The sequence below is a fragment of the Bacillus rossius genome, chromosome 3 (assembly GCF_032445375.1).
Source record: "Bacillus rossius redtenbacheri isolate Brsri chromosome 3, Brsri_v3, whole genome shotgun sequence".
Taxonomy (NCBI): Eukaryota; Metazoa; Arthropoda; class Insecta; order Phasmatodea; family Bacillidae; genus Bacillus; species Bacillus rossius.
Window position 1 is genome coordinate 110,926,772 of NC_086332.1, and position 12,189 is coordinate 110,938,960.

Sequence of the window (12,189 nt, forward strand, 5' to 3'; positions counted from 1 at the left end):
TAGAATATGGTACCTAAATTAAGACGTATGCTCCATGCAGAACTTAATTACTATTAGTTCATGTGTTGCATCACATTGTTTCCCTATTTATTTGAATACTATTAAAAGATACTCAAAATAGTTATATTAATAAAAAAAATAATCATACCTTACAACAAATAAATTTCTACGTACAAAATATGTAGGTAATAAAATGGTCTGCCTAAATAAATATATAATAAAAAAAATACTTTCAGTGTTCATGAAAGCTAAAAAAGTAATTCCAAGGATTTATCATTCACATTAATATAACAACCACCTTTTTTCATACAATTTGTGTTTCTGTCAAATGAAAAGTTGCAAGATGACAAAAAATAATATGATCACAAAATAATTTACAGTTAAGTTTTAAATATTACTTGTAAAAAGACATCATATTCAAGTTAAAGTATTAGGCTGGTAATTCAAGAGACAAAAAAAAAAAAAAAAAAAAACTTTTAGTTTTTAATTATGCTACATCTGTACTCTAACCATATTCCAAGTGCACAAAATAGCTCCCAAACCCTTAGATAGGCAACAGTAAGTTCCTTGATTTTAGAGAATGGTTTTTGGTGTCCAATCATTTGATGATCTGTTCCTTAATTGCAGTGCATGCACAGAGCTCACTTTTTCAGTGATTTTGTTTGTTTAGATAGTGGACCCACATCTGGTGACATTAACTCGTATATAGTTGCTTACGTGAATATCGGAGGATGTACCAGGTGTATTGGTGCGCCAAATGAAACTTTAGTGTTGCGAAACTATCCTGGAATACATTTGATACACTTTAATGGTAATAATTGCAACTTAAAAAGTACCATCAAATGGCCTGACTTTGCTCCATTAATATTTTACTACGAAATTTTTTTTTGTTATAAATTCTGAAAAAGAATTTTAATATTTTAAACATTGTATAGAACTAATGATTGACCTTCTACCATACAAATATACATTGACAACCATTATAAATTCTGAAAAAGAATTTTAATATTTTAAACATTGTATAGAACTAATGATTGACCTTCTACCATACAAATATACATTGACAACCATCCCAAAAACATAAATATATTAAATTGACTGAGGTGCAATGTCACTCTCCGATCCCTTGACATTGCCCCATTATACTTTTCCATGTGTTTTCAATGTTGGGGAAAAGTAAAGGTCACTTAAATTGCTCTACAATTCTTTATTATGAATTCTTACACAAAATTGGTAAATAAAGCATAAGTCCACTGAACAAAATAAAAACTAAAATGAACAAAATGACTTCTTATGACATAACTAAATAAAATTATAATCACGAAACATGATAGGAACCAAATGGTATTTTTGAAACATAAGGTGCCTACATGACCAGACAATATATAACATCATCATCATCATCATCTTGAAAAAAAAAAAAAAACATGCTGTGGTGTAAAACTAGTCACTCTACCCCTATCCCCGCTTATCCTTGAGTTCCTTTACACAAAAAATTCCTCTTTTGTTGATGGCTATTGGAAGATTTATCCCTCCTCCTATTTCACTCCAATCATCAATGGCATCAACCACATACTTCTTCAATGAGTTCTCAATCTCTTTTACTTCTCTTATTCTGATGTACCTAATTATTTTTGTTCTACATTTGAATTTTTGTAGCTCCATCATTGACAAATCCAAAGGAATCTCTGTCAACAGTTTGGCCAGGGATAATATTCAATTTCTTTTGCATCCTTGGTTTAGGTACCCCTGCCCAAGCTTCACATTTTTGTTCCAAAGATTCTATAAAAGAAGAATGTAAAGCCTCATGATCAATCAATCCTACAGAGACATTCTTTAAATTTTTTTCTTCAAATATGGGGATGATTCCACTGCTCTCAAACGCAGCTATCAAGTTAGTCCCGATTTTTGGAGTTGTGGCACTCCTACGCTCGTTCAATAAGTAAGGGGAGTAATGAATTTCTATGCACATTGTTCTTCCAGCAACGTAGGTCTCTTCCACCTGGTTAATAGTTCTCTTCATGTGCCCTTTACTGAATACAACACAGCTTAATCTAACAGTTGTGTTAGGTGAGTTGATTTTGTAAGAGGAAGATGAGCTTTATATAATTTTTTTCCATTAGTTCAAGTGCAGTAAGAGTGAAATGTGTCAATAGACTGTCTTCTATAAGAAATTTTATTGCCCACTCAATTGTTTCATATGAGGGACTGAAATTTACATACATGCTATTCAAGACTGGGGCAGTAAAATTAACATAGCGCTTAATGAATTCGCGCAACCTGAAGACGTGTAAGTGAGGGACTGGTTTTTGGTGGTAGCAATACAAGACTACTCCAGGTACAACAGGACATGACCAGGTGCTGATATCACACACTCTCAATGCACACAGGGTAGAGAAACCGTCACATGCCACAGGAGACACCGCCTTGAGCAGTACTAGCTTCACATGTTGTGTACACCTTAAGATAAAGCAAACAATGTGCCCCTGTTGTCTATATGCCTGCTTGATGATCTCACAAATCTGTGACATGTCTGAGTCTCATTTCAGAGAGCATATTAGATATTATGTTAATACATGCTCATACATTTCAGAGTAATCTTCATTTACATAAGTGCACAAACATTAGGGCTAATTCCGCACCTACCCGGCTGTCGAGCAACCAACATCTGGCCGGTGCTGACACAACTTGAGTGAATATTTTCATCCATCCGACCACAGCACATCCACAAGAAAACACAAACTAAGAGAATAGAAACAGAGACCACAGATGACATGTGACGGCTGGATATTCTCTCCTCCAACATGTCACAGCCCCACTTGTTTCTCTGGTTTATTTCACTGACATGACAACCTGCCCACGCAGTGGGAGCTGCCGGCTTCCCACGGAAACAGCACGGCAGTGAGGTGTCATCTACCTATCACCACATGTATCGGGCAAGTACACATCTCTTCCCCACAATCACGTACACTGCATCGTTCACCCGGCTGTCGGGTAGGTGTGAATTAGGCACAAATGGAATCTTAAGTTAATGAAAAAGAAAATCGTTGTGTACACAGAAAAATGTTTTACCCATGACATAAGCAGAAAATTATGTAGCAGTACAACTCCGTCCGCCCTCTCCCAGGGTGCAGGTGTTGAGGATTCAACCCAAAGCCTCCAGAAAGAAATGCAAGTATTCCAGCAGCACAATGAAACACAGTTGGTTGCACTCTGGTGAGAACTGTTAATAAGCAGGGTTGGAGTACACGGAGTGTGCGGTGGTGTACTCACCGAGGGTGCGGACAGTGATCACCTTGCTGAGCATGCCGTCGCCCAGAGCGTTCTTGCCCACCACCTGGAACTCGTACATGGTGCTGGGCGACAGACTGTTGATGGTGACCTGGGTCGAGCCCGACGGAGTCACCGGGATGGTCGACCACTCGGACATGCCTGCCTCTCGGTACCTGCACACACAACCACGCCATCTTCCTTCTGCCGTCGCTCCACAACCGCCATGCATCACCTTCACATCACAAGATTTTTCCAACAAGTCCCCAACATATTATAAACGACAGAAAGGGGGAAAAAAAAATATTTAACCTTAAAAGTCCTTAGTCTATTACAAATCCCACATACTATTTCCAACTATTACATACACAGCACCATTTAATCTGGCATATAAAATGGGAATTTTATGCACATTTTAAGAGCTTACAGGGTGGTCATTCTCCTGGCAGTAACAAATTCCAGGTTTTCCCCAGGTATTTTCCAGGATTTCTCAAGGATTTCCAAAGTATTCACTGTGAATGCACATAACTGATAAAACTTGATGTGTCAAATTTTACATTGAAATAAGTTATAATATTGTAAATTTCTAATCAAATTATAATCAAGTATTTCTCCGGAAAACAATTTATAAGCATATACATTATGCTTTAACATGAAAACATCAATTAAAAGAATAATTATAGATAGCAAATGTCATGCATGGCTGTACGTTTACTGCAAAGCAGATCACTTGAATTTAACTTTTCAACATTTCAAGTTTGCAGATGACACTCTTTCACACTAAAGCCAGTACCTGTCCCAAACTTCTAACAACATAGTCACTGATTCAAATACCATCTTAAACACAGGTATTTTTTTTTAAATTTGCAAGAGATCTTCCACTAAGCCTCCAGACAAATGGTGGAAATTAATAATCTGTAATAATAAAAATTAACAAAAAAGTACTTCTGCTTTGATGAACATTTGTTGGTATGCATCTGTTTTTAAGGAGTGGTGAGTGGTTCTACATTGCAAACCTACTATTGACGTGGAGACTTGTCAGCCAAGTATCTGTTTAGGCTCAGTCTCACTAAAAATCATGACTGACTAGAAATACTTTAGTAATAACTGATATATGTGTATCAGAAGCTATACTAACTTGACATAATAAAACATAACTTTAATTTTGCATGCAAATAACTAATATAAATTAAATAATAAAAGGACTTGGTGTGATAATATAAACATAGTTGGTACGTAAAGTATAAATTCAATAAAATTAAAAAATTAAAATAAATCAGTATTTAATATTAATATAAACATGGGTACATAATTGATTATTTAATTTAGTAAAATAATATAGATGAATTTTAATTATGATGAAAATCAATAAATATTCCGAGTGTTAGTTCTAATTTATAATATATTGACGTCGACCACGGCTATGTTCTCCCTAAGCCTGATGTGCCTCCCACCGACACTAATATCTATTTCAAACCTCACGTTAACGAGTGCATGCATGTGTGCGTGTGTTCGGTCGCACTGAGCGAACCCTTTTGGCGCACACCCTAACTGTAGCAGTGGAGACTGCATCTTTTGAAATAATGTACTTAATAATTAAATAACTGAAATATGTACATAATACTTAAGTCAAAATTAACTTGTAATTTTTAAAGGGTTTAAATATGTTATGTTTAATTGTTATGTTATATTTATCTACTAATGGTAAATTCAGCACTTCCTGCTCCCATGACACACATAGCCCGCGGCAGTCTCTTCCGTTCGCCGTGCGGGGTAGGATGTACCCCAGTACCTCGTCGACCTCAACTATTGCTCTCGACTGATCCGTCATCATCCGCCGTAGTAATTATTTCAAATCATTTTTAATTAAACTTCGAGGCCTACCCCGATGGCAGACTGTGTAACTTAACTAATTAAAGTTTCCTGGAGATTCAGGAACATAATCTCACAAACACTCCCATGAAAACGGCCAGGAGACTACTAAATATTCCAAAGACACTACCTGCCAGTGACAATGGAAGCTTACAAGCAACCAGACATCGTTATACACAGTACGGGAACATAACCTCTCTTATATAAATAAACTTTAAGAAATACTTGTAAAGGTTTATAAACATAATTTCTATCACTAATATTCACAATAATAAAATGTTTTAAATAATAGTGACCAATATTCAATATCAATCACTAAAGTATAATATTTAAAAACACATATACAGTTTTTATTTGTTTGTAGCCTTTATTTAATCCTGTACAAATTTTGTTGCATCGTGCATGCGCATAGTAATAATTCAATTTCATCTTTTCATAACCACCTAAATAATTAAGGCACAAATAAGAGTGCTGTATTTTTGTGGATAATGATTTAAGATGTTTCATCAATGAGTTCCTCTGGGTTTTTACATGTCATATCACGTATTACCGTATACTGTATTTTTATAATTATGATTGCATCTGCAATCATTACCACGAATGGAAACTGGAGGGAATTAAAAAGTGCAGAAAACAGAAGAGAGACTTATGGTGTTAACTGTCATACCTCATGCAGAGTGTCAGGTAGTAAATGTCAGTAGTCATAAATGTAAAAAATTATGCATTTTGTAGCCACGGCATGTAGTTTTTCAACTAAGTTGTACATAGTGTTCAAAAATATGTAGTATAAGAAACATAGTAGCTTGTAGGCATGCATGCAGTTTTTTTAACTAAGCTGTTTTCAACTTGCTATGACTTTCATAAATTCATATATTTCTCATGCATTTCCCGGTACCAAAATATTCACTGCTAATCAGTTCTCCCAATGTTCCCAGTCAGGTGGCCACTCTGGCTTAAAGTCGCTACACTCTCACATGACAAGTCATCCTAGGTGATGTTCTTGTGTCACAGTTTCCTGGAGTCAGAAGACAACGGGCATTAATGACGAGGAGAAAGAGGGTGAGTGAGGAAAAAAATGTTTAGAGTGAATTGATGGAGCGTAAGCCTGATTGTATTCATAGTCTACACCTGCAACTGCTAGCAGTAGTGCTCTGTGACGTGGTGTTGGATGATCCAATCAAAACTGGTCTTCCACCATGTGTTCATTTATCTGCTGGTGTCCACAAGCTCCAAGCAGCGGCCACTCTCCACATGGTTCTGCTATACAGAAGATTCTTATATCAAAAAGTGAACTTGGTGCAGCCTTGCAGAGGGGTGAAGCGGCAAAGAGTCAAAATAAAACACCATTCTTTTTACGCTCCCTTGTTGACCATAAGAGCTGTAAAGCTATCGTGCTTATCTGAGAGAGCAAAACATACGTTATTTTTCCTCCATTTTAATTTCGACTGGGTTTTCTCTGAACTTGATTTTAGAATTAAACTATCCCAGCAGATGAGTTTGAGTTTGAGTTTGGGTGGGGGTGGGGGCTGGGGGTAGGGTGGTGGTGGTGGTGATGCAGTTGATGATGATATTAGAATGATTATGATTGTAAAAATACATGCTCTGTATTCAACAGCGTCATCTAGCCACTTTCAACCACTGACCCCACGCATGCAGAAAGCAGGTCGCTTATCACCCCCACCCCCATCCACTCCACCATCCCCTCCCCTTCCCAAACGGAAGTGATGGATCGGACTGCCAATAACACTTCGGAGTACGTATAGAGTAACAAAAATAAAAATGCCACTAATCTTAGTGTGTGATGCGGTACACTGCTCATTTTTTTTTGTTTATACCAAAAACACAGGTTTTAAAAATTATTGAAAAAATTTCAAAAATGTTTTCTGAATTATTTTAAATTAATAAACTGCTTCATGCCTTCCTGTAATTTACATTGGCCTGTTGGTTATCATATTTAAGAATTCATATTATATTGTGATTAAACACTGTGAAAGAAGGTTGTCATTATTAATAAATAGGTCTGTGTGAATATGTCTTTTAGTTGGAAATGAATATGAAATTATTTGTGAATACAAATATTGAATTCGAATAAAAAGAACGAGAATTAGAATCTCACAAAAAAAATTAATTTTCATGTCATGTAGCAACCTCTGAAAATTAGACATATAATAATGGTTATGTAATCAGCTACACTAATTATATGAAAAATGTTTGTTAAAATATTTAAATTATGAAATAATTTTTTTTTAAATTTTGTAGCTAATATAAATTTACCTAACCTAACTTAACCTAACCAAAAAACAACCTTTCATTTCCTATTCACCTTATTTTCTCTATCTGCTACTCTGCATACTGATCCCGAAAATTTTTACTACCCGCAAAGCACCGTGTAATCCATTGCAATCTATTTTACAAAAAAACGTAAATCTTATTTAAATGCTCTATTACCAAATTAGTGATTGAATGAGTTGATATTTAGATATTTAAACCCTAGTTATCCGTGAGTTTTTGTTGCTAACAGCAGCCAGGTAAATGTATTTTAGTTTAGCAATACTATAAACACAATTTTTTGCTAATTTCATCTGTAATACTAACCATTATTTACATTTTTTTAAATACATTTTTGAGTTCCAACATCTGTTATAGATATATACAAGTAAGCTGCTACTGTATCACATGATTTTAGATAAATTGTGACCATCAATTTATACGCCGTTGAAACTATGATGATTACTTCTTTTAATGCCCATCTCAATGAAGTGTCCGTGTTTTGTGGTGAAGTCCATGGTTGTTGATTCCCCCCCCCCCCCCCCCCCCCACTTCTGGTGCATGTGTTGAAAAGAATACAAATAATATTTTTTTTACAAGTTTGAAATGACAAATATGCTATGTTTTGAATTGTTTACACATTTTTTTTCCTTTACTGTTTAGCAAGACAATAACAAAAAAAATAATTTTTAATACTTGTTTTATGTTTAAAATGTCACATAGTCCCATTAAAAAGAAAAAGGGTATTTACATTGCGGAAATGACTTAATCTCACCAGTGAACATTGGTTTATGACACATTCACGAGGTATGCTAAGTCAAGTATTCGTAAGTGAACGAATATTCATTATTTCGAAGTGTTAGTATTCAGGTAGAATCGAATACCAATAGCTTATTATTCATATTTAGATTCAAAATTTGAATATTCGCACAGGCCTAGTAATAAACAATGCTAGTAGAATGGAACAAGATCATAAAAAAAATTGTGCATGTTTTCCATACACCATCCAACTAGCAGATGACCTTCACATAGTCACATGACCTTTAAGGAGGTGCAATGTGGTGGTAAACTTGGCGAGATAACAACCATACTTGTTAAACCACTGAAACCGCTGAATAATCTTTGCACAAAGCCTGTAAACTGTATATATATACATTATATAATTACAACTTGTTCATGGGTTAAACGTACATTTGGTTGGACCTGAATTACATTTGTCAAACTTGATTCTAAGATGAGTAGTAGTACTGCAAGTTTGCTTGAATGAATGCCAATGAGGCAATGAGTAATTGTGGTGAATAGATGCGGCGGGGTGGACGCCACTCACCATATTGTGTAGTCCTGCTTGTAGTCGGGGCCACCGCTGTAGCCCGGCAACCAGCTGAGCGTCACCGCTGACTCTGTGGCGTTGCCCGTCACATTATATGGTGCGTGGGGCTGGGTCCCCTCCACCACCAGCTGCGTCACCGTCACAATCGTCGCCACCTCGTTGGACGCGACGCACTGGTAGAAACCAAAGTCCGTACGACGCAGGCCTTCTATCGTGATGTTGCCGCCGTTCACACGGACACGGTTTCTCTGCAGAGGGGAGCCATCCCTCTGCGACACACACCGTGCCTTCACAAGCCATCACGAGGAGAGTTGTGTTCAAACATAAAGTTTGTGCAAGAAAACCTCCCAGATATTAACTTTTCTACACTTGTCTATATTAAACAAAATATTTACGTGATCAGACAAAACTTATTATCGATCGAACAAAACTAATTAGAGCATTAGTACCACAAACTTGCCGGGTTGAGTTGTGTTCCATGTTCTTTCCAGATGAAAATACATATATTATCAGGTTCCTCGCTGAATGGCAACTCGTAGAATGAAGGGATCCCCATTTGACCTGCCCCAATCCATTATGTTCCTCAGCCCAGTTTATATGGTCTGTACAGTGCTATCTTGTTAATAGGACACACACTAAGGGCCTACGTGCAAAGAGGTTCACCTCCATTAAGACAATTATGGATATTTTAAGATGACACCTGCATCCAGTTGCTATTTGCAAGGCGTGTAGCATTCTGTCAACCTAATTGTGAGTGTTGGACCCCTTACTTATTTAGACCAGTGTATATACAGTAGTCTCGCTAATCTGGACCCCACTCGTACGGACATCTGGTTAATCCTATGTCAGTTCATAGGTTAAACACTTAGGTCTAAGAGTACAGTAGTATTACAGCTAAACTTAAGCTTTAGGAAAAAATGTAATCCTGAAGAAAAAAAACAGACTTTAATAGATTTTACCCAATTAAAACTTGTATTACACACCATTTAAAGCAAATTCCATTAAATACATACTTTTGGTGATCCGGACAGGCTCCAGTCCCATTTAGTCCGGATTAGCGGAACTCAGCTGTATTTTAATTGCATTTAATTAATCTGATATTGTATTAAACTACTACTTGGTTATGAACCATTTAGCTGACTGTGACTTGTATTAAACCACGTGGCAAGCATGTATTATAGCATTGTAGAACCCTCCCCTCCCCAACTTTCATAAGTATTTTCTGAGAGGAATAAATATTATGCTTTTGTCATTCAGGTGGATCAGCTGATTATATAGTTTTAAGGTTATAGTGACCTGGTTATTCACACTTGTATTCATAATTTTTAATATTCTTGTAATTAATTCTCATATTTTATTATTTTATTTAGAAAAGCCTTTTAAATATATTTTTACTGGTTTTTCATTTATTTGGCTAGGTTACTAATTAGATAAGAGTGATTTACAATAATTTATTTTTTCATTTAAATGTTATTTTTTATAACTATATTTTTACGTGTGTTGGTGACATTTATAGAACACATAACAATGGCTTCTGTGGGTGAAAGGAAGAAAGAAAGATTCCTGATGTCCTGGATGTTCATGGGAGAGCTCTCTGACCCGAGAATCACAGAGTAGTAATTGTAAGAGAAGCACTTGTAGCCAATAGAATGGTACCTTTTTTGTGTGTGTTTTGTACTGTGTTTTGCCTGACTAGTCGTCGTGTGATCTTAGGGTCAAAAGATTGCATCGGGCGACTCCCTTAAAAGTGAAGGTTAAAAGCGAGTCGAGAGGCAATTAAGAGAATTTAATAACTTTGGTTTTGTCGTACAGTTCTGTAGTAGCTGGAATGTAAATCCTTTAAGGCAGTGAACTTGGTTTTGTGATGGTTTTGTGTAAAAGCTGAGAACAGTGTTTGTTTTTTGAAGATGACAGCCATTGTGAAGGATTAAATAAATAGCAGTAAAAATCAGTAATGGTTCTTGAGATACTTTATTTTTCGGCATAAATGATTTATAAGGTTTTAGTGTGGCTTGAGGAGTAATTAATTTCCATGCCCAACCAGTGGCATAGCCAGGATTTGTGTATGGGGGGTGTTAAGAAGCATGCCCCCCCCCCCCCCCCTTTTAAAGCGGGGGGTCCTCCCCCGGGAAAATTAGGATTTTAAGGTGTAAAATAGTGCTATTTTAGCATTTTTCGGTACTTAAATTTAAATATTGTAATGGTAAAATTTTTATTAATTTTTAATATGAAATTTGTTTGAGTGATTAATAAGAAATTAATTAATAATTTGGTGCTAAGAGAGGGGGGGGGGGGTTTGAACCCCTAAAACCCCCTCCTGGCTACGCCCCCCTGCACCCAACTACATGTAATCCAGATCAGTTCTGAGCTAGCCGGAGGTTCGGACTTCCAGCGAGCGTGAGACACGTACCCGCTGCCACTGTATGTTGGGCTTCTGGGTGCCTTCTGCCTCCTGGGCGTCGCAGTGCATCTCGACGCTCTCGCCCACCTTGCGCTGGTACAGGCTCTCGGGCTCGATGGTGAACACGGGCGGCTTGCGCACCAACACCTCCATGGCTCCCGACGAGCCCTGCGTGCCCTGCGCGTTGTAGGGCGTGCAGGTGTACTTGCCCTGGTGGTTCTCGTTCACCTGCCGCGCCATCATCAACACTTTACTAATACTGCATACACCAACTACTTGAAAACACTAGTTTTCATCTCACCCCATACTAATTTTTCACATAAACATTTGCATTCCATAGAGAAGAATGTGTTCGTACATATTCTACCCAACTTTTTTTTATTTTTCACTCATTTCAACTTATAAATTTTTTTTTTTCCTTTTGATGTAGTTTAAAGGCTGGCACATGTAGTAATATTCTATGTCAACTATAAGGTGATAAGCTTTCAATACAAAAAAGTCTCTAATAAGTATAGCAAGGCTCGTACCCCCGATTTATAATAAAGCATATAAAACAAAAAACTACGTCCACTCTCAGCGGTGGACACGCTATATTAAGTACGATGGTATGCTGCGGTGGAGGCAGCCTACACACCTGTCTCCAAGCAGTCGCTCACATCAAAGAAACAACTATTCTTATTTCAGAGTTTTATTTACGTTATATGTCTGTTCTCCCTTTACATCATGTTACACTATTACAAAGCCGGTGGCACGAATCAGTTTGAAGGTTGGTCCAGGAAACCACGTGCGCTGGACAAGTTAGAGTTTGTGATACATAAAAAAATTGAATTAATGAATGAAAAATAATAATTAGATCAAACAGTCTACTACCCGAGGTAAGCCCTGCAGTTATGTAGTAGCGATTTATGTATATTAAGTGAACAGATGGACGAGGAGCAGTGATTACAAAACTGAAGACGACGGATGAGCAGAGCTCCTAGGTAGTGGCGGCGACAGACTGGCCTTCTCTCAGTATGCACTCGAGGTAGGTCACATGCTCATTTCCAAC

General features: G+C 36.9%; 1 protein-coding gene across 13 annotated transcripts in view; it reads right to left on the reverse strand.

Annotated features, from left to right (window-relative positions):
- Nucleotides 1-12,189, reverse strand: part of LOC134531133 (protein turtle) — a 423,117-nt gene that overhangs the window by 108,186 nt on the left and 302,742 nt on the right. For all 13 annotated transcript variants that reach the window (XR_010074944.1, XR_010074945.1, XM_063366727.1 and 10 more), the window contains 3 exons: nt 11,151-11,369; nt 8,738-9,009; nt 3,274-3,446 (listed from right to left, as the gene is read on the reverse strand). Coding sequence is in view for 11 of the 13 variants with exons in the window: in XM_063366727.1 (XP_063222797.1) it covers nt 3,274-3,446; nt 8,738-9,009; nt 11,151-11,369 (664 nt within the window). In the remaining 2 variants the exon portion in view is untranslated. The remainder of the gene's footprint in view (nt 1-3,273; nt 3,447-8,737; nt 9,010-11,150; nt 11,370-12,189) is intronic.